The sequence below is a fragment of the Bos indicus x Bos taurus genome, chromosome 6 (genome assembly GCF_003369695.1).
Source record: "Bos indicus x Bos taurus breed Angus x Brahman F1 hybrid chromosome 6, Bos_hybrid_MaternalHap_v2.0, whole genome shotgun sequence".
Lineage (NCBI taxonomy): Eukaryota > Metazoa > Chordata > Mammalia > Artiodactyla > Bovidae > Bos > Bos indicus x Bos taurus.
Genome location: NC_040081.1, coordinates 66,169,187 through 66,193,283, shown reverse-complemented (window position 1 = coordinate 66,193,283; position 24,097 = coordinate 66,169,187). Strand labels below are relative to the sequence as shown.

Genomic DNA, 24,097 nt, shown 5'->3' with positions numbered 1-24,097 from the left:
TGAAGAATGGTATTAGAAACCGAACGAGGTGTGTGCTCACTGTTGTTTCTTTTGGGTCCTCTCAGCTGACGAACAAGAACTACAGGCATGTAAACTAACCTAGGTATATGCACATATCTAGAAATATTTCTTTATTTAATCATCTGTATATTAAGCTGCATGTGAGTTCATCCTGATGCCTCCAACTCTAATTCATTACCACAGGGATGGTTCTAGTTGGCTACCCTTCCTTATCTATAAATTCACATTCCAGCCAAGAGAAACCTGACTCCCACCATCCACCAGCCATTCGCTTAGTTTTTTCAACTCCAGAATGTACATAGCAGTATTGACATTGTTAATCTGTACCCCTTTGGTGTTTTAGAAGGATATACTCCTTTTGCCTTTAGTCTTACAGACTTCACTCATTTCCAAGTCACTGAGGTCAAGACCTTTTCTTCCCACTGCCTTCCTGAGGTGGTTGTATACATTTGTAATGCTGTTAGATTTTTTTTGGCCATAATCTATCTTCTTTACTGGGATCCTCCAACTTCTAAATTTAAATTTGCATATATTAAGGTTTATTCTTTGTGTTGAATGGTTCTGAGTTGTGACGAATGCCTGATGTCATGTTGTTGAGGGAGGTCATCAAGAGGATGTGACCATCTGTTGACCTGAGAGCTGGACCCAGGAAACAAGAGGCTCCTTATCCCCACCCCTGCCCTTGGAATATGCATTCTGCTTGCTTTTTCTACTCCCAGAAGCTGCCCCAAGGATCCTGCCTGAGATAATAATGAGCTATTGAGACTAAACTAAACTAACTAAACTCAGTTAAAGCTTCTGTGTTAACTTTTAAGATTTGGGCGGGTTGCAGAGATCTAGTTGCCCAAGACAAGTCTCGTACATTGCCTTGTTTGTTAAAGCCACCACCTGCCATTCTGGAGTGGTTCATCTCTTTCTTATTTCTCTCCTTGCCCTATGTGGATGGGAGTTGGGGGGCTGGTTTCAGATTGCCCTTGAGGTTGTGAACTAACACATCTCCTGACTCTACAGAATAGTTCAACACCCTAAAAATGCTTTTATCAATCCATCCCTCTTCACCTTCCTCTGCTCCCCAGACAACTGGTGATTTTTCTTAATGTCTTTATAGTTTTGCCTTTTTCAGAATGTCATGTAATTGGAATCATATAGTGTATAGTCTTCAGACTGGCTTCTTTCACTTAGCAGTAAGTATGCTTTTCTTCCAGGTCTTTTTGCCTCAATAATTCATTTCTGTTTTCCTTTTGAATAATACTTCATTGTATAGATACACTGCCATTTATACTCACCTATTGAAGGAAATTGGTTCTTTTCATTTGGGGGGCAGTTATGAATATAGCCGTTGTAACCATGCACAGGCAGGTGTTTATGTGGACATAAGTTTTCAAACTAATACCCAGGAATGTGATCTCTCAACCATTTTGCACAACCGTATTTAATATTGTAGGATACTGTCAAACTATTTCAAAGTGGCCATACCACTTTGCATTTTTTTCTTTTTTTTTAAAAAAAATTGTGGTTAAAAAACATAAACAAAAAGTCTACTCTCTTTAACAAATGTTTAAGCTTGCAATACATGTCGATGGTAAACAGTCTGCCTGAAATGCAGGAGATTCAGGTTTGATCTCTGGGTCAGGAAGATCTGGAGAAAGGAATGGCTACCCACTCCAGTGTTCTTGCCTGGAGAATTCCATGGACCGAGGAGCCTGGTGGGCTACAGTCCATGGGGTTGCAAAGAGTTGGACATGACTGAGTGACTCACTTTTTCACAGTATTGTTAACTCTACATGCATTGTTGCACAGCATTGAAACACTATCCCTGAACAGCAGCTCCCTGTTTCCCCCTCCTCCAGTCTTTAACAATCCCCATTCTGCTTTCTGCTTCAAGAATTGGACTACTTTTGATATTTCATATAAGTGGAATCATGCAGCCTTTGTCCTATAACTAGCATATTTCATATGTTTACTATAATGTCCCCAGGATTTCCTTCTTTTATGAAATGCTGAATAATATCCTATTATATGTATATACCACAAAAAAAATCCATTTGTCTATCAATGGACAATTAAATGGGTTTTCACCTCTTGGCTATTGTGACAAATGCTGCAGTTAGCATAGGAGTACAGATATCTTTTCGAGAGCCTGTTTCCAATTATTCTGGATAAGTAACCTTGACATGGGATTGTTGAATGACATGGTAGGTCTGTTTTTAAGAAATCTCCATACTGTTTTCCATAACCATGACATAATTTTACATTGCCATCAACAGTACACAAGGGTTCCAATTTCTCCATATCCTTGGCTGGTACTAGTGACAACACACACACACACACACACACACACACACACAAATACCTATCTTTCACTAGCTTCTTATATCTATAATCCTTATAGTAGCTCCTAAACATGTTACATATATGCTTGTGATTTTCTAGTTTAAAACTGGATGGCCATTTATTTCTCCCATTGTATTACGTCATCTTCGGGAAATAGTAGCGAAGTGTTGAATGTCCAAACCCTGTTACTCTGCAGGTCAAATCTCTGATGATACAAGTGCAGATGCTCAGTTTTTGCTGGACAGAAGTTAAAGCCATCTATCTCTAGGCTGGAATTTAGACTCTTACTGAAAAGCTATTCTACTAATCACCAATTAATGGATAAATGAGCTTCACACCTTTTGTCAGTTCATTATTTTATTGTCAACATATTATTATTTGTGAAGGGAGAGAATGAGTTCAGAGGTTGGAAGTCTTCAAATTAGGAAAGACTGACAAATAGGCCGACTCTACTATTCTTATTTACAGTGGAGATTTTTAAAAGAAAAATGACATAATGCACCTCACAAATGGATGCTATTAAAATTCATTTTAGGCATCATTTTTTAAATACAAGGAAACTTCATTTCTTCTTTTTAGTTCCCTAATATATAAACACTTCATATGTTCAAATGTTTGTAAGGCATGTTATCTTAAAGAATATTAAAAAAAAAATCAAAGTGGTATAGAAATAAACTCCTGGAAAAGTGCTGGTATTTTTTCCCCAATTGTTGGATAATACTGCAAATAATTTCTTCCAAATAAAGGGATTTTGTTTTGTATTAAATTTTATAATAAAAGCTCCTAAACAATAGATTCAGAATTCAAAACATTTTTAAGGATTATAAAAAGATATGCCTGAAATCTTGCATGTTTTTAAACAGTACAAAGTAAACTTTTTATATGTAGGCATTTTTAATAAAAAAAGTTTTATTTGTGTTTTAGGAATTAACAGGCTAACATAAATTGTACATATTTACAGCAGTAAACTACATTTCAGAAGCTGCACGACGGCTTTTGTTAAGTATAGCTGATGGTTTTTGACACCAGCCTTCAAACATGGTTTCTTCCTTTCATTTGCTGCAACATTGAAAACCTTGTAGTACCAAAGCAAAGCAAACAGCAACTTATTTTATAGCAAAGCCACATTATTAACAAAATATTGAGTAAACTACAGTCCCGTGACAGCTAGGGTATGAGACTGTTAGTCCTGAAATCGAGAGCACAAGCATTTCTTGTGTCCATACCTGATTGCATGAAGTTGAGTTTGCATTTTAGAAGAATACACGATTACTCAATGAGTGATGAATAGAAAAAAGGCCATGAAGGGTAGAAGGGTCAGGAATCAGAAGACACTGAACCGCTTCTTAGTCACTGATTCACTGCTAAGAGGAAAACCTATTTCTTCCATGTGTATAAATCACAGTCTACAGGCTTCATGGATTTTGTCCAGAGATCATTTTTGAGACAGCCTAACGTCAAATACTTTAAGCATGTAAAAAGGAATTAAGGAAATGGTTACGATATTTAATCAAATCCCTAACAGAAAGGGTATACAATCAAGCACACTGTATGAAAGTTTGGTTTCAAATGTATAAAGCAAACTACAGAAAATCACAAGTTTCATTAGAACAGCAGTTTCAGTCAGAAAATACAGCATATACTGATACAAAATAGAAAGTTGAATTATAAAAGTAAGGAGTCTACCTTTTCTTTCTTGGCATTGGTTAAACCTGTCTCATTGCATTAAGATTTTTATAAGTTTCCAGAAATACTCATTCTTGCCATTTAGCTTTTTAGTGGTCTGGTAGGTATACAAAATATCTGCTTATGTATGAAAGCAAGTGCTTATGTCGAAAGACCAAAAGAACATTAAAATAGTATAATTTATATACCTTTGTAATTAAAGTTCTGCCAGCTGAAAAATAGAGATGGACAAAGAGGTTATTTACAAGAACTGTAATGCCATTCAAGAAATGAATTAGCTAATTCCTGTTCAATAGGAGGGTAGTAGACAATTCAGCAAAATGATTAGTGGAGACTGAAAAAACACAAGGATCAAAACATTTAACATATTCTAACATATTTGGTGAGTTTAGCATAATGGATTTTGAGAGGCAACAGAAGGTATGCATTTCTTTCTGTATACATGTAGCACCTGCTTTTGAAAGATCCAGTTATGTAGTACAGTGCGCTGTGAATTAAAATAGCAGGAAAGTTCAGCTCATGTTTGGATTCAATCAAGTTTTAGGTAGGGTGGTAGCCAAAGAGGTGTTCCATTGCTGGCAAGATAGTAATTTTCACAGTCTTTACCCTAGTGAGTCCTGCTTTCCTAAACCTCTTGAATCATCATATAAAGACCTTTGCCTCAAGTTGAGTTTCCTTGGTTAAAATCAGAGGAGTGAAATAATTATTCAGAGATGACCGACAGCCAGGAGAATTTTCAAGCAAGCCACCCTAACCCAGATGAGTTTCTCTCAAAAACAGTTTTATTTGTATTGAGACAGTATTAAAGCTTCCACTTTACATTTTCATTAACCTTTTAAATGACATGACACATTATTTCACATTAGTTAATAGGATTCCATCACAATGGCACAAAATGCTGTCTGGTGGTCAAAAACAAAAAGCTTACTTAAAGATACATAAAAAAAAAGTCCCTGTAAACATTAATATCATTTGGGATTTCCAAAACCCTCATGCAATCTTGACTTTGTAAGAATGCCACTTTATTTTTATCAAGGGAGTTATTGATCCTCTCTAAAATAATGAGTTGAGCAACATAGTCAATGAATATATTCATCATCAAGGGACTTAACCCTAAGTGTCTCGGGGACATTGTTGCAAAATACAAAATAGTTCAAGCTTTATCCAGTGAGTATTTCAAAAATGTAGGAAACATATTAACATGAAATTGATTAGCTTAAAAAAAAAAAGCGGATATGCTGCAATTCAATGTAATTGGGGAAATATCAAGTGGAAAAATACATTATCTTGTAAAACTGGGATGGCTGGTTGCCACTCTGAGGTAAGGCTTGAAGATGTATTTTTATGCAAATAAGTAAATACTATATGTAACAGGAGACCAGGGAAGTTAACAGTTGAAAGGAGAGGGGCAGAAAAGGTATTTCTCTGCATATCTATTTTATGCAGTCTTGAGGGACAGTGGTGCATGTCAAGAACTGTCCATCCCCCTTAGACAGTTTTAAACCTTCTATTTATTTCTTGGAATTTGGTATGCCATACTCTGGGAGGATTCTCTAGAATTCACATCGGAATGTTCTGGTTATGCAGTATAGTCCCAGCTTCAAGAGTAAACACCTCATAGAATCTAAATTCAAAGATTTTAATAAGCCAGCCTTGGGTAAATTAGGGGAAAATGAAACTCTGAATAAAAATTCTTTTTCCATAAAGGAAAAGCAGCAGTAATTAGCCTAGGAAGTCAAGATCTGCTAGGCTGGCAGGATCGAGAATGGTGGTGTTAGGATGTGTATAGTCATAAGCAATGAAAAAAATCTCAATGACCACTTGGCACAGACCCTAACATGGATTCAATTGCAATTTTGACTGCATTAAAAAAAATCCATTTAGAGGTTGCAGACATAGGCTCTATGGGACTAAAAATAACTTGGGGGAGGGTGTAGGTGACACGTGTCTCACAGGTATTGTATATAATCCTGAAGTAACATCCATTATGGAAATGTGCTTCTCTATGGCTGCATTTAGCAACATAAGTTATTAAATAAGCAGGTACAGACTCTACCATGGACAGGCGGTAGGACAGATGGTAGGATGATGTTGGCCCGATTCATACTCCAACATAAGGGAGGAGCCGGGAGGAGGCAAATCTGGGCATTGAAGGCAAAATGTAAAAATTCAAGCACAGCAATGAGAACATTTTGGGATGATAGGTGACTGTTGCTTTGGAAAGGAAGGGAAAGCCTGAGGATTAGCTTGCTTGAAGCTGAGGAAGGGGAATGGTGAGAAAAGAAATGAGCATGAGTGATGAAGAAGACTGAGGCCAATCATGAATGAAGGATTCATAGGGAGCCAGGACATTTTCTCCAAGGTGTTAATGTTAACATTAATATTTCCCATATCCTCCAGATGTGGGAATTATGAGACCTCATAATTAGCATGACTATATAGCTCATCTAAATGGACAGTTTTGAGAGTGAAATGATCTATTAATAATTATATGCTGGCACTATCTCAAGCAAATGGGCACACTTCAGGCTACTTAGTTGTGGCACAAACTAGTCCTGCATGTTCCCTCAAGAGAATAATGAAAGGCTTTAGTGTGAGGGATGGAGGGAGGATGGAGGAGAAGGATTAAAAAAAGAGCAAGAATGTTTACTGGGCATAGTATAGAGCTGTTGAGAGGGGAAATTACTCTTTTCCCCTATTCTCCACTATCTTTGGACTGCCCACAAACTGCATCATCATGGTAAAAAGATTAATTCCAGACAGTGTAGTGAGTGGAAAAATCTTTGCCTTTGGAGCCAAGAAAAACAGGTTGAATACTAATTCCATCAGTAACTAGTTATCAGATCTTGGGTTAATCACTTAGCTTATTTGAGCCTCTATTTCCAGATCCTGGTATTGTCATCATATTCACAACATTGTAGTGAAGGTCATATTAGGAAATTGTGGGTGGGAAAGTATTTTCTGATGCCTTAGACCAATGTGTAACAGTCATTAGGTATGTAGCCAAAAGCCATTCTTCCATCTTTTTGTTAAATATTTTCCATCCCATCCCTTTGCCCCAAGCACCAGACGGGGGTGTGGTGAGGGGGTGGGAGTAGGGTAGGGGGTGGGAGCAGGGGTGGTTAATGTTGTAAACCAGTCATGATAAACCCATTCCTTTTACCAGAGACTGGTCCAGGAATAAGCGTGTACTCTAACCCTGGCCAATGGGACAAAAGAGAAAACTGTTGGGGGAGTGTTTTGGGAAAGATGGCCTTGCTCTTAAAAAGAAACCCAAAGCAGAGCTTTCCTATATTTCTTCCACTTGAGATGAGTGCATGAGTGTAGCTACTTTGCAACCCTAATGGGTGCTGATAACATACAGGGTTAAGAAGAACTGGTTAGGGAAGAGACTTGGGTCCTAAATGACACCATTGGGCTATTGAAACAATGAATCCAGTAACTACCCTACTTCTAACTTACTGTTATATGAGATAACATTTTGATTGCTAAAGTTACTTTTAGTATCTTTTGTTAACTTGCTTCTGAATGAATTCTAATTGATATACATGTTAATAAGTACTACTCTCAACTGGGTGAAAATGTGAAGATTTAGGACTGCTTCTCTGTTTTGAAAAAGATAAAATTAAATATGAAACCATCTCTAGGTAAAAAGTAGGGAAACCAGAAAAAGTAGTATTTTCCCACTTCTTTAAGAGAAGTGATGAGTTGTTGTAGTTATTTAGTCCCTAAGTCATGTTTGATTCTTTTGCAACCCCCATAGACTGTAGCCTGCCAGGCTCCTGTCCATGGGATTGTTCAGGCATGAATACTGGAGTGGGTTGCCATTTCCGTCTCCAGGGGATCTTCCCAACCCAAGGATTGAACCCACAATTCCTGCTTGGCAGGTAGATTCTTTACCACTGAGCCACCTGGGAAGCCCCAGTGACGAGTACACCTGCACATAGGAAATTTTTATAGGGTATATGAGGTTGAGGGGCAGAATATTAAGTTAACTTTACAAAAAAGAGACTGTCTCCTTCATAGACTGGCCTATGATGGAAGGGAAGAATTTCTAGGCAGTCTTAACAGTTTTGAATGGCCAGGGGCTCTCAGGAGAATCAGGGAAGTTGAGAGGTGGAAAGTTATCTTATAAAATAGGGGAAAAAACTTAAGAACATCCCGGTGCAGAAAGCTCAATGAGGATCTTGTTTAGAGATTGGAATGGGGACGATGCATGCTCTAAAAAATATGAATAGCTAAAATGCTGATTGCAATTCAGTAAGTAAACTTTCAGTTTTTGCCATGGCTGTGCCTAAAACATTTGGCAGATTTAATTGTTTAAGTGGGGGATGAGAAGAGGTGGGAGAAGTGGGGCAAAGAGAGTGGATAACAGACCTGAAATCTTTTCCAACACTGAGCAGCTGTTTCTCACCTGAGAATTCAGCCCTATCTTCTTATTCCCCTTACATGACAGCGATGGTGTCTAGGAGGGGAAGGGACACTGATGGGCGCTGTAACAGTATTTCTGCTCAGATGCTGCTTAGAAGTTGGCTTTTCCACTCAGGAGAGGCATTTCATGACCACTTCCTGACTGAATTAGAAAGAATGGTCTAAGGAGTCAACATCTTCCAGATATCTGAAAATAGAGACCATGGTGATTTATGTTATCTGAGACTCTCCAGTGCTATGATAGGGCAATATTGTAGTGGAGAACACTACTAAAATCATAAAATATTTTTTTGCCACTTGCCTGAAAATTTAACTGTATATTCTCTCTATATATATATTTAGAGGAATATAAACAAGTTTTGAATTCAGTTCACTTTACACCAGATGGCTTACTCCCAAAGACATGAGACAAGGAATATTACTGAGTTTGTGGGGCTGTGTTAGCAGGGGCCATGGGACTCCTATAACTTTCTGGTAACCTCTTGTACAAATGCACCTCCCTAAAATTCCCTTTGAAATTTAGTTCTGGAAGGGGAATTGGAGGTCATCTGGTGATATGTCCAAAGTTACACAACTGGGCTGTAATAGTGACAGCATAAAGTCAAGGTCACAAAATCCTAATTCCAAGGTATTTTCTGTTCATTATAATTTCCTTCTCCCCAGCATGCAGCTCATTTGTACTTAACTTTTTAATGTCAGGCTACACATCACTTGGTACGTGTTTTGGAGAACTTTCTGTTCTCAAAATGTAGAAATGTTGTCTGGAGGAAAAAGATGTTCTACATATTTTATCAGGCCGCTTTAGACGGTTTGCATATGACCTGTCCAATTACTAACTATATTTAATATCTGTTAGGAGGCTGAAGGTAGGATAATACATAGAAGTGGAAATCTGTAACGGGAATCAGATACAGAAGGGAGGAAGTAGGTCAAGTTCCTAGAGAATAGCCTGTAACTGGTGGTATGCTATGTAAATGTTTAGACATTCTGGGAGGAATAATAATAGATTTTTAAATGGTGTACAATTAAGACTGAAGAAGTACATGGATAAACAAGTTTGGTGTAAAAGAATTGATACAGGGACTTCCCTGGCAGTCTAGTGGTTAAGAAGCCACCTTGCAATGCAGAGGACATGGGTTCAATCCCTGCCCCAGGAACTAAGATCCCACATGCCTGTGGGCAGCTAAGCCATCATGCCACAACTACTGAGTCCATGTGCCACAGCCAGCGAGTCCCTGTACCACAGTGAAGATCGCGTGATCCCGAGTGCTGCCCACTAAGACCTAATGCAGCCAAATAAATAAATACTAAAAAAATTGATATAGTGTGAATTCACCACATTACAACTGTAAGGAGATGGTCTTATCATCAAACTTTGGTGTAGATAATTTTTCTAGGTTTGAGCTAATGATTTTTATTTACAGTTTATTTTAAACTGTAAGAGAGAAGGTTTAGGTTAATATGTGTACTCTTCATATAAGAGGCTGCTGCTGCTGCTAAGTCACGTCAGTTGTGTCCGACTCTGTGCGACCCCATAGACGGCAGCCCACCAGGCTCCCCTGTCCCTGGGATTCTCCAGGCAAGAACACTGGAGTGGGTTGCCATTTCCTTCTCCAATGCAGGAAAGTGAAAAGTGAAAGTGAAGTCGCTCAGTCGTGTCCGACTTTTAGCGACCCCATGGACTGCAGCCTACGAGGCTCCTCCATCCATGGGACTTTCCAGGCAAGAGTACTGGAGTGGGGTGCCATTGCCTTCTCCGAATATAAGGGGCAGGAAAGCAGAAAAGAGAAATGATCCAAGGCATTTCAGGAGAGGCTGCTGTGATTATGTAGCCTACCTCTACAGCCCTGTCAAAGGCAATAAGAGTCAGAATTTGGGGAAATTATTAACATTCATTGTTTCTGTAGATTTCATTGAAGATCTGCAGTGTAAGTCCAAAGAAGCTTAAGCTTTCTGCTATTTACTGACAAGACAGCTTATGAGGATTTGGAAATGAAAAAAGAAAAATAAATGAACTGATTTCATTGGGTTAAGGCATGCAGCATGATGGCAATGGCACCAGGAAGGAATGGACACAAAAGAGGTAATCTGCTTTTCATTGCCAGACTTCCAAAATGCATAAACATATTATATTTGAATAAATTTCACCTCTAAAAAATTATAGTAGAAAATGTTCCCCCTTCCCTGCTTTTCTTCAAAAGGAAACCCAGGGAGAAGTAGGAGTCAGACTACAATACTGGTTGCTCTTATTTATCCTTTGGCTTCTAATCCAACTGATTCAGAAACGTACTTCCTTTTTCCCCACACTTAATTCCTATTGAAGCCTTGGTGATGAGTGCTAATTGCTCTAGGGTGTGCAAAGTACAGAGGCCAACTAGGAATGGTTGCCAGTCCCTTGATGTACCAAGAACTTTTGAAGTAGGAAAAATGAAACAAAACAAAGAACTGTTAGACTTCTTCAGTTTGAATAAGGGAATTCTTGCTTTGGAAGAATAAAAACAAACACAAAATGATGCTTATCCTTACAGGCACTTAGTATTTTCTAGTTTGCAATTTGTCTATGGAAAAGGATTTCCTTTTCAAATGTTTGTGAAATTGCAGCCTCTAATAATGCAGTTTTCTGACAGTTCAGTTGATTTCAGTTATTTGGAAAAAGCAGGATTTAGGCAAAATCATAATGTGTTCTGGACCTAGAAATGGACTTGATTAGTTTCAATAGGGCATTTTTCTTACTCCATTGATGGTGGATCCTAGGTGGCACATTTTGGAGCCAAAATGTCTCACAATAGCTCCTTGCACTCAAAATGCTGGCAATAAAAGCCATGCCTTGCTAAATTCCTACCAGGAAGAAAAACCTTGTTTGCCCTCAAATATTGCCAAGAAACCAAGCTATGCCCCTCCTTGCTCGGAATTTCTGAAGACACCATCACCCTTTATGGGACTGCCAGTTTGCATGGAAACACATCTTATGGCATAATATCCCACCATTCTGAAGGCTTTTTCAAGAATATTTCACCAGGACTTGGGAGAAATATATCTGAGAACGTTTAATTACCAGATTCTCTCTTAAATTTGACTAGCACATACCAAACATAACTTTGACACAACAGCTGAAAAAGACTTGTCTTAATACCCAGTCCATTTATACCAGTATTCCTTTTTACCTTTCAAAAACAGGGATGTGGTTACCTCTGGATCTTTCAGGCTTGAGTCAGCCAGTTGGTGTTATCAATGTTGTTGGCTATCTCTTCCTTTTCTCCTTCCCATCATTTGTACATTTCACTGTTTACCCTGATCAACCATCCGTCCATTTATATTCTTGTTAAAAGTTCTGGGAAGGAAAGAAGGTAGAAGCTAAAGCTATTGGTGCAAATGAAGCTTTGGATTCCCTGCGGATTTTGACCACATCTTCCATTCCTGACTCCCTCAAGAGCTTGGGTAATTCGGCATCTGAATATATGAGTAGCCATGGATGATAAACACACGTCTACTTTTCATGGCATAGTTCCAGGAGTGGCTCACTAAGGTTCTGCTGGTGTGCTATTCTCAAGGCCCATAGGGGTGCAGCCTTCTTGGCAGCTCCAATCCCTTTCAGTGGGGTTGGAGCATGAGGCAGTGATCAGAGACACCAGGCAGAATTATACAACTGCATACACACAATGGCAGAGAAAGAGCAAGAGCTAAAAGGATTCTGGTTTGGGCCCAAATCACTAGTCATTTCACTTCATGAAAAAAAAAGCAAGTGCCTTTTAAGCTGACATTATTTACAATGCTCAGAGTTTTCAGACATCCACCCAGAAGCAGAGGACCACCACACCACAAGGAACAGTTCAATGAACTATGTACAGAATTTACAAGGAAGTTTACATATTATTCTACATTCCATTAACAACTTCACCTCAGTGTTGACTGTTTGCTTTCAAGCATCTGATCTTGTTGTTTGTTTTTCTGTCCTCCTCATCCCAGTAACTGCTGATTGAACCAACATGAACAAATGCTTGCCCATTTCTTTACCCTAGCTCCTGGGATAAATATTTGATTACATTTTGTTCAGAAAAGGAAAAAAAAAAACAACCTGTGGCACATCACCCTTTGTAAAATACTATTCAAAATGGTCCATATAAGAAATCTTGGAGATCTTTTCCTTCTAGCATTATAAATAGATCTTTTTTTTTTAGTTTGTTTGTTTGTTTCACTTGGCAAATTTTGATTGAGCTCTTTCTGAAATGAATATTTATAAAGTAGTCATTGATTTTAGAAAGATGGAATTTAGTCAACATTTCTGTGTATTGTACATAGTGCTTTTTAAGGAAAGCCTATCCTTGGATCCATAAACCAAACTTTATTCTCTGCACCACATTTTCTCTTTGCATTTTCAAGATCCTTCATTGATTGTAATGCACAATAAACATGGCATATATGAAAACACATATCATTTCGTCAACAGAATTACCAACCAGTCTGCTGTTTCTATTTGGCAATGGAGAGGATGGAGGCAACAATCCTGGATAATTCAAGCCCAAAATACGTCTTTACCTGGGTCTTTGCCTCGCAAAGCTGGTGAGTGTAACACACGTGTCACCCCTGGTATTTTAAGTCAAGAAACTTGACTGGTAGAAATGAGTGTGTAGTCATCATTGTCAAATGAATGATGAGATCTCTGCTGGGTCCACACAGCTTGAGTCTATGACAGTTTATATCACAGTTTGTGAACATGGGGTCCCCTGGACATGACTGTGGCATGAGAGAGTGAGTTCATGCAATATTTAGCCTCTACTGCCACTTGGATAACTTAGGAGATTATGGCTATTTTCATGGCTAAAAGAAAACAAACTTTAAACAGTAACACAGCTAAAAGGTAATGATCTGAATCTTTCAGGAATGGGGGCCAGTTTGAGAGTACTTAAGAAAGTCTAGCAAGTTTTATGTTTTATGTCCATCAGTTTGGGTGAGACAAGGCAGACAGGCAGAGAAGAATATTTTTCTGTGTACTGTTCAGCCTGGAAAGAGAGAGGGTGAGGGCCAAGGAGGAGAGGATTTGGTTAGGAAGTATCCAGATGAAGGAAGTGGGGACAGAGTTTATTAATTAGCAATAGGGCAGCTTTTCAATTTTTCTGGCTGTCATCTCCTCTAAAATCAGAGATATTTAACAGGATTTGTGTCTTACTTGTGTGCCTGTCTACATCCAGAGGGGCATACTGTGACACCATTTTGTGCCTGATAATGAATTCAGGCTTACTAGTTTTACATTTTACAAAGGATAAGAGATAAGAATTCAAAATGTTCTTTTTCTCTCCGAGATGCTTTACATCTAAAACTACAAGCATCAAGTTCTTCAGACTTTTAAGGCAAGATCATAATAATAAAATTATAAATTACTCAATCTTTTCCAAGAAGAGTGAGCCACACAAGTAAATACAGAGAAATTGTTCTGCTATGGAACATGGATCAACAGATACTTCATTTCTGAATTAGCATTTCATCCTTAAACACTTTTTAAAAGAGTTTTTACATCAAAATGATTCATTCCTGTTAGGTATCAGCCAAAAGTCTTCCTTCCTGTGTTTTAAATAAATGACTACATGGTGGTTCCTGGGTGGTCATTGGGAATATTAACCTTACAATCACTGGTATGGCTACATCCTACTCTGGGCATTGCACTATGGAAAAACATCACCCTGTCAAGGAACTAACTACTCAGAGTTCTGAAATGGATCGCTTCATCCCTAGAGGATGGAGATTTCCTAGACCAGGGAACTATGACTGTACAACTGAAAACAAACGAAATTTGGTCCCCATGCCTGATTCATTTCTCATGAAACCACTGAAATTATTTGTCCAATTAAAGCAGTGTTTTTATTTTCTTACTAACATATATTATCTATAGCATAACCGTTTTTTTATTTGAGGGTTCTCTTTTCCTCTTGCTTTCTAAAAGAACACTTTATAACTCTCTCTCCTTGGATTTATCAGTGCAAATTCAGCCTCCTCTTTTCAGTTAAGATTATAATCTCTAGCAGCTGATGCTATTGTAAACAGGGGCCCTCATCAGCTTTAGGGAGAAAGCCAGGTCATCAAATGAGGCAAACCTCCCTATTATTACCTCAACTCATACCACATCCGTAGATCAGGTCCCAAATTGCCTTTATGACTAGTCTGTCAACTTTAGGTTTCATTCAATCTTGGAAATGAATATATAGAATTCTTATATACATACTCAGGCTGAACACACACTGCAAAAAATAATGAGGCTTTATTGACATAAATGAGATGAATCTCAACTGTAGTTGGTTGGATTTGATTAGAATTGTGTGTTGAGCTCTTGAGGGAATACTCCTTCTATGATGAGCAAAGTAACCCATGAGCAGAGATAAGGCAGAAGCAGTAATGATGGTAGAGAAGGGCTGTCATTTGGGGGCTGTTGTAAATGTCTGAAGGCTCAGTGATGTTGTTATCTGTGGTTTTGCTGTTTTGAAGGTTTTCTTTAAAACAGAAATCTGGCCTTGAAGGGAAATGATACTAAAGTGGGTATATGTGCATTTCCTGACGCATTCATTTCATGTGTTGGAATGCAGAGCTCAGAGAGCAGAGGCATACTGTGCTAGCTGAGAAACTAGCGCTGTGCAACTAGCTTGTCACCATTAGATACTGCTCTCTGGAAAGCTAAGAAATAAATATATACTATTTGATTAAAGATTTGGCAGTTCAGGTAACTGCCCAGGCACCCTTTTCACAGCATGTAAGTCTTGCCTTCCTCATGGAAAGGGCAATATTTTTCTCAAGCAAAAATTCTTACCATTCCCTTCTTCAAAGCCCACCTGCCCCAGCCCCCTTTCTCTTAATCTCTGAAGGAGGAACTAGGACAGTGTGACGCCATAGCTTCATGGCATGAGGTCAAGTGATTCCAGGCTAAGGAAATAAGTTCAGGGCTGCTCATTTGAAATAGTTTACAAAATTAATCACTGCCCCCCAAACTCATTCTTAACAAGAGAAGAAAAATGTTCCCAATGGCTACCATGTTGGATTCTCATGTTAATTTTTAAAATCTCCCTGGAAGTCTGAGAAAGAAGCATTTTTCAGAATATCCGGCTTAAAGGTGGGGTGAAGATGGCAGGCTGAATTTGTATAACCTGGGTTCCAGCTTGCCTATCTCTCCCTCTTTCTCTGTGGAGCAGGGACTCCTACAATGGACCTGGGGAAGATGGAGAGTGGAAAGGAATCTTCCTTCTTCTTCTGGGCTCCTTTTTGTTTTCCCTTCTTCCTGGAAATCTGTAACTTATCAATGGCTTTGTTTTTTTTCTTCTGAGATCCTGGAAATTGTATTGTTTTTTGGCAGCATGAGATTGTTACAGTTTACCAGGAGGCCATGCACACCGAGAGCTAAGCCCTCTTTTCACTTGCATTTAAAAAATAATAAAATCCAGGGCGACTAGAACTGCTAAAGATCTACCTATCTAATTTCTCTCTTTGTGTGTGTGTGTTTGTAAACATGGCAATTAACAAAGCTCTGAAAGAGCCAATAACCTGGACCACAGTAGACTGGAAAAAAATAGTTTTCGTTTCTTTTTGAAGTAAACATGGTGCAGTAATAAAATTGATATGCAAGACCGAAAACCAATTGGATGGCTGAATCTCTTACCTCAAAAAGCACAGCAGTATCGCTGCTAGGGACCTGTGGGGTTAAAAACCAAAAGAAGAGGAAAGAAGTCGTTTAGGAACCATTGGGACAGACCTTAGTGTACATAGTAAAGCCAATAAACGACGTTAAAAAGAGAAAAGGTGATGGGGAAGAACATTCGGGACCACTTGTCTATGGAATTCACGTCAGTCAAGTCGGGGATTTTGACTTTGAGCTGCGAGGCGCGTCTGCGGATGCGCCCCTTGCTGTGCGCGCCGTGCCGGTCCAGCGCGCGCCCGTACCCCTCGCGGCTGCTCATTGGCTTGCGGTACTGGATGCTGGCGCTGTCGTAGGAGTACATGGTGGTCTTGGGGTCTCCCACGCCCGTGAGCACTTCAGAGCCGCTCGTCTCGTTCCTGATCTCCAGGGTACTGAGGAGAATGTTGCCGTGGGCGTCGACCTGACCGAGAAAAAAAGCCTCAGGCACAGCTGCCACGACATTCGCTTGTTTTAGTTAACCTGTAACTGATGATACTGCGTCGGGCTCATTACACTGTCTTGCTAGACATCTGGTTCTGCATGTCCCCTGGGTATCTATCTATCTATCTATCTAAGCTTCCCAGGTGGCGCTGCTGCTGCTGCTGCTGCTAAGTCGCGTCAGTCGCGTCCGACTCTGTGCGACCCCAGAGAAGGCAGCCCAGCAGGCTCCGCCGTCCCTGGGATTCTCCAGGCAAGAACACTGGAGTGGGTTACCATTTCCTTCTCCAATGCACGAAAGTGAAAAGTAAAAGTGAAGTCGCTCAGTCACGTCTGACTGGCGCTAGTAGTATCTATTTATCTATCTATCTAATCTTCCCAGGTGGCACGAGTGGTAACGAACCCGCCTGCTAATGCAAGAGCCTTAAGAGAGACGAGTTTGATCCCTGGGTCAGGAAGATCTCCTGGAGGAGGGCGTGGCAACCCATTCCAGTATTCTTCCTGGAAAATCCCATGTACAGAGGAGCCTGGTGGGCTATAGTCTAAGGGGTCCTAAAGAGTCAGACACAGCTGAAGCTATTTATCGAATCCATCATCTATCAATCAATATAATCTACAGTTTGTCTATGATCCACCATGCCTCTATGATTAATCTAATCCATCCATCCATCCATCCATCTTTTATCTGGACTCACAAAACAGTATGTGTGTATAGAATATATATTATATATACACTATATATAAATTATGTAATTTTTGTTTTTCAAAACTACCATTCATTGAATCCATAGAAATACATTACATATAAAACAAAAAATGCCATATGTATGTGAAAAAATACCATATATGTGTATATATACATGGCATTTTTCCTTGTTACAAAAGTGATACATGGAAACATTCAAAACTAGAAAGCAATCAAGAAATAAATTAAAAGCTAAAAATTCATAATTTCACCTTCAGTGTCCATTATTTTTAATATCTTGCTAAACCTTTAGTCTTTTTTTTTTTAATTCATTTATGCTTACAGACACAAGCTCAGCCAGTATATTTTGTTTTGTAATCTACTTTTGTCAGTTAATAGTATAACCTGGTCATCTTTTCATGTTAATAAATATCCCTCTGTGACATAATGTATTCATAGCCTATATGGATAAACCATAACTGAATCAATCTATTTTTAGATGTTAAGGCTTGCTTTGCTTTCATACTATTAAATAAACAAACCTGAATAGATAGCTAGCGGGAATCTGCTGTATAGCACAGGGAACTCAACTCGGTGCTCTGTGATGACCTAAGGGTTGGGATAGTTGGGGGTTGGGAGAGAGATTCAGGAGCCAGGGGATATATGTATACATTTAACTGATTCACAGTGTTGTGCAGCAGAAACCAATACAACACTGTAAAGCAGTTATATGCCAATAAAACATGAATAAATAAAAGTAAGCCTGCAAAGAACACCTTTTAGCTAAATCTTTGTTCATACCCATTGTTATTTCCTCAGACTAAATTGCCAGAAGTAGAATGAATTCACTGGTCAAAAGGACATGCTTGGCTATACTTTACTTTTATCTTTCCACTGTTGTTCATTGTTGCTTCCTAGCATTCCACTGATACCTCATCCAGGTTTCCTGGTTTTTCTCTATGCTATGCCCAGACACACACTTTTGAAACTACAAGAATTGTGAGTACCTTTGGCCTAACATGTTGTGGCTTTAACTTTAAGCTGATGTACTTGAAAACTAACTTACCTGAAGGGGACATGGCTCATTCATGCAGATGAGTCTAAAGTACCTCCAAGGACAATATAGCAGGTAAATAAATTAAATAAGTAAATAAATAAAAACTCTAAATTTAGAGTTATTAGCACAGTGCCTGACTTACAATCAGTGCTCTATAAATGCTCTATCAATGACATTGATCTCAGGAAACACTGTTGAAAGGTTTTAGTAGGCAAGCAGCGAACCTGGTGATGAAGAAAGAGATAGAGAAAACCTTGGGAAGAGGCAGAGACAAACAGGAGAAAGAAAAGTACAGAAGGTGAGATGTGATCGTGGTTTATCACAGACAAGATAACTAAGATTTATTGTGTCCACCATGTGCCGGGAGAAATATCAATAACCTAAGATATGCAGATGATACCACCCTTACGGCGGAAAGTGAAGAGGAACTAAAAAGCCTCTTGATGAAGGTGAAAGTGGAGAGTGAAAAAGTTGGCTTAAAGCTCAACATTCAGAAAACGAAGATCATGGCATCTGGTCCCATCACTTCATGGGAAATAGATGGGGAAACAGTGGAAACAGTGTCAGACTTTATTTTTTGGGGCTCCAAAATCACTGCAGATGGTGACTGCAGCCATAAAATTAAAAGACGCTTACTCCTTGGAAGGAAAGTTGTGTCCAACCTAGATAGCATATTCAAAAGCAGAGACATTCCTTTGCCAACAAAGGTCCGTCTAGTCAAGGCTATGGTTTTTCCTGTGGTCATGTATGGATGTGAGAGTTGAACTGTGAAGAAGGCTGAGTGCTGAAGAATTGATGCTTTTGAACTGTGGTGTTGGAGAAGACTCTTGAGAGTCCCTTGGACTGCAAGGAGATCCAACCAGTCCATTCTGAAGGAGATCAGCCCTGGGATTTCTTTGGAAGGAATGATGCTAAAGCTGAAACTCCAGTACTTTGGCTACCTCTTGCGAAGAGTTGACTCATTGGAAAAGATTCTGAAGCTGGGAGGGATTGGGGGCAGGAGGAGAAGGGGACGACAGAGGATGAGATGGCTGGATGGCATCATTGACTTGATGGACATGAGTCTGAGTGAACTCCGGGAGTTAGTGAGGGACAGGGAAGCCTGGCGTGCTGCGATTCATGGGGTCGCAAAGAGTTGGACACGACTGAGTGACTAATCTGAACTGAACTGATGTGCTTAGCATTATAGTAGATGCTTCACGTATATTACTCATTTAGTCTTACAACAACAACAGTCTCAAGTTTACACCCTGGTAGGTGCCAGACCTTAGATTACAACCCATGTTTTGTCTGATTCAAAGTTCATGTGGTTTTTGCTGAGAATGAACCACTTCACAGTCCTTGACCATCATCACATCCTGCAGTGAATTTAGTAATGCAGTTGATAGGTTTAAGCTTTTAGTTGGCTGGAGAGAGAAATGGTGATTGAATCTGGTCTCTGTTTCACTCTCATTCTCATCTGTCATCACTTCTCTCTGTGAAGCATTTTGCTGTAGTATAATGAGGCTCCCCACTATGCCTCACCCAGAACATCTATTGGTTTCTTTATTCAAGGAATTATTATTATGTTTTGATATTGTTGTTAGTAACTATTATTTGTTAAATTATTTGTTAAATCCTACTTATCTCAGTATTTTTCAAAATACTATGAAATATATAACATTTTCCTAGTTCAGCAGATGGAGAAACTGAGACTCAGGTTAAGTAAATTGCCTAAGATTTAACAAAAAATAGGCAACCAATCTAGTGTTAAAACATAGAATACTCTTTATCTCAAACATTTTTTTCTCCTCTTCACAGATTGTTGTTGTTGTTCAGTCACAAAATCGTGTCCAACTCTGCTTTCTTCAAGGCTCAATTTAAATTTTACTTCCTCTGTGTAGCTGTGATAGTAACCTCAAGAATGCTCTCTCTCCCCCTTTCTCCCAACCTTTATTGATTGCTTACTATGTGCCAGCTATAGTGCTAGGTGTCAAGGATGTGTGTATACACACACACACACACATATATATAATATAGTGCAAATGTATGGTTGAAAAAGTCATGCATGTGGAAGTTTCTGATACTAAAGAGGATAGCAGAGTTGAAGTGACAAACAGAAAAATCTTGGATTCATTAAAGAAGAGACAACTACATTAGAAAATAAGGTAATGCATGTGATTTGATTGTGAAACAGTCAAGAGAATCATCAAACATGCATTTTGTCCTTGAGATAATAATCTCCTTAGAGATACAAGAATAAGACATAATATTGAGAGTGACAAAAGTTTTTAAGCAAATGCTCAATGGTATAGAATAGACCATGATTAGGGGTTCATACAAGTGAGAAATGTTGGGGTTCATGGAAGGCTTCATGAGGACCGGGGGCTTGTATTGAATCTAGAAGGTGGGGAGAGGACAGAACAAAGGACTAGAAGCTGAAAACTGTTCTCATCTTGGTTTTGTTATTAACTCAGTTTCCTCATCCATAAATGAGAGGTTTTCACTAGGTTATCTCATGGCTTGTTTCTAATTTTTGACAGACTTTGATTATGGAGAATATTCCAGGCAGAAGACACAGCATTCTAAAAAAAAATTTTTTTGTAAAATGGAATCACTTGATTTGTATTGTATGCATCATTAAGTTACATTATTATGAAATCCCTTTAAAGTAAACAAGTTTCTAGAATTTAGAATCAGCCAGTGAAGCATACAGATGCTGCTCATTAAGCACTGCTGCTGTTGCTGCTGCTGCTGCTAAGTCGCTTCAGTTGTGTCCTAGAGACTCTGTGTGACTCTGTGTGACCCTAGAGATGGCAGCCCACTGGGCTCCCCCATCTCTGGGATTCTCCAGGCAAGAACACTGGAGTGGGTTGTCATTTTCTTCTCCAATGCATGAAAGTGAAAAGTGAAAAGTGATAGTGAAGTCGCAGTCGTGTCCAACTCCTAGTGACCCTGTGGACTGCAGCCTACCAGGCTCCTCCATCCATGGGATTTTCCAGGCAAGAGTACTGGAGTGGGGTGCCATTGCCTTCTCCAAAGCTCCTTAAGCACAAGTCACTGCAAACAAGGTACAATTTTATTAAGATATTTTGTTAACCTTGGTGCAAACTCAAAGGTATTAACACTTAAATTGCACGAGGCTTATTAGTTTGTACATATCCCTTAAGTATTCTGTTATCGGCTAGAAATCATAGCTTTAAGTGGTTTGACATATAAAATATTGAGTCCATTTCTGTAGCTACCCATTGAAAGCAGATTTCATTACTATATAGTTAAATCAACATTACTGTGCTCTTTATCTAATAAATGTTTATTGAGTGCTTACTTTGTGTTGGGCACTATTCCAGACACTGATGGAGGAATCAGTTCCTCCACAAGCAATAGAGCATCACATCCCACATTTTAGAATTTAAAAATTGTTACTAATAACTCTCCTTAATCTTGTATTCTCCTTTACAAACCCTGTGACTGGCCCCCATCTCCTGTGAAGTGAAAATGGTAGTTGCTCAGTCGTGTCCAACACCATGGGCTGTAGCCCAGGCTCCTCTGTCCATGGGATTCTCCAGGCAAGAATCCTGGAATGGGTTGCAAGGCCTCCTCATAGAGCAGCTTATGTATGTTTAAAGGGTCTCCCTGATAACTCAGCTGGTAAAGAATCCACCTGCAATGCAGGAGACCCTGGTTCAATTCCTGAGTCAGGAAGACCCACTGGAGAAGGGATAGGCTACCCACTCCAGTATTCTTGGGCTTCTCTGGTAGCTCACCTGGTAAAGAATCCACCTGCAATGCAGGAGACCTGGATTTGATCCCTGGGTTGGGAAGATCCCCTGGAGACAGAAAGTCTACCCACTCCAGTATCCTGGCTTGAAGAATTCTATAGTCCATGGGGTCGCAAAGAGTCGGATGTGACTGAGCGACTTCCACTCTCACTTTCAAAGGCATCTCAGGCTAGAGCAGAACTCTTGATTCTCTCTTTTCTTGGTTCCCCCCACCCAGTGTCCCACTAGAATATCACTCCAGGAGGGCAGGGACTTTGTCTTATTCACTGTTTCTCTAGACTTGAGAAAAGGGCTTGGCACTTATATGCATGGTCAGTAAATATCTACTGAATGAATGGATGATAGTAAAGGGGATAAGGGGGAATGATGGTTAATTTTATGTGTCAACTTGATCAGTCTATCAGTTCAGTTCAGTTCAGTCGCTCAGTCATGTCTGACTCTTTGTGACACCATGAATCACAGCACACGAGGCCTCCCTGTCTATCACCAACTCCCGGAGTTTACTCAAACTCATGTCCATCGAGTCAGTGATGCCATCCAGCCATCTCATTCTCTGTAATCCCCTTCTCCTCCTGCCCCCAATCCCTCCCAGCATCAGTCTTTTCCAATGAGTCAACTCTTCACATGAGGTGGCCAAAGTATTGGAGTTTCAGCTTTAGCATCAGTCCTTCCAATGAACACCCAGGACTGATCTCCTTTAGGATGGACTGGTTGGATCTCCTTGCAGTCCAAGGGACTCTCAAGAGTATTCTCCAACACCGCAGTTCAAAAGCATCAATTCTTTGGCGCTCAGCTTTCTTCACAGTCCAACTTTCACATCCATACATGACCACTGGAAAAACCATAGCCTTGACTAGATGGACCTTTGTTGGCAAAGTACTATCTCTGCTTTTTAATATGCTATCTAGGTTGTGCCCAGTTATTTGGTCAAGCACTTGTCTAGATGTTGCTGTGAATGTATTTTGTAAATGTGATTGACATTTTCAACCAACTACTGTTAAATAAGGAGATTCAGCTTGATGATCTGGGTGGGCTTATCCTATCCCTTAAAAGTTTCAAGAGTGAAAATGGAAGTTTCCCAGAGTAGAAATTCTGTCTCAAACCTGAAACAGAAATCCCGCTTGAGTTTTCAGCACACTGTCCTGTTTTCGGACTTTCCAATCTCCACAATTTCATGAGCCAGTTCCTTAAAGTAAATCTCTTTTTGCAAGTATGTTGGTTCTGTTTCTATTGGTTCCAATTCTCTGGAAAACCCTGACTGATACGAAAAGGATGACAAAAGTCAGGAGGCACTATAGCCCAGGAAACACTGACATGCTGGCTGTGTTTCTTCTCTCAGCAGAAACCCCAAGTGAATGTACACATTCATTTTCTAGTTTGGGTTTAACCTTTATCCCACCCCTTTCATCTCATTCACCCTCTGCTTCTTTCTGCCCCCCAAATTCCAAAAGAGTCCCTTGGTCTGTTAAAAACGTTGCCACTCACTGAATTGAACTGTTCAGGATATTTTCAATAACTGAGCTCATTACAGTGTAGTTGGAATAAAGTATAATCTTGTTTTCACTGGCAATTTTAAAAGCTCCTTTAAGAAATATCTCCAGGTTCAATCTACTTTGCAAACAGAAAGTGATTTCCTTACTGTTAACCAATTCAATTAGGTTTCCATTTACTGAGAGGTTCTGAAGTACAGGGGAGGAGGCCAAGAGAAGTGATGCTGGCCACAGAGTGGGCTGCCCACTGGAAGCCTACAGTCGATTGAATGAAACTGTCCAGCGTGCTCGGCTGCCTTCGCCTGCAGAGCATGGAGAGCCACACAGCCACACCCTCCATTGCTGACCCTGCACATATAATGAACCGCATTTATGATATCGTTGTCAGCCATTAGCTCTTAACAGAGCTGCCAAGCCCCAGTTCTTTGGTCTCAAATTCCTGTAACATTTTTTCTTTGAGGGGAGCTGGGGGATGGGAGCTTTGCTGGAGATGATCTGCATTTCTTTGCTTCTTCTAATGATATAGTGGCAGAAGTG

The 24,097-nt window shown here is 39.6% G+C and overlaps 1 protein-coding gene across 1 annotated transcript in view; it reads right to left on the bottom strand.

The window, feature by feature from the left end:
- Positions 1 to 11,494: 11,494 nt before the first annotated feature.
- GABRB1 (gamma-aminobutyric acid type A receptor beta1 subunit) overlaps positions 11,495 to 24,097 on the bottom strand; it is a 457,044-nt gene continuing 444,441 nt past the window's right edge. The window contains exon 9 of the mRNA XM_027544418.1: positions 11,495 to 16,550. Coding sequence (XP_027400219.1) covers positions 16,206 to 16,550 — 345 coding nt within the window. The 3' untranslated portion in view covers positions 11,495 to 16,205. The remainder of the gene's footprint in view (positions 16,551 to 24,097) is intronic.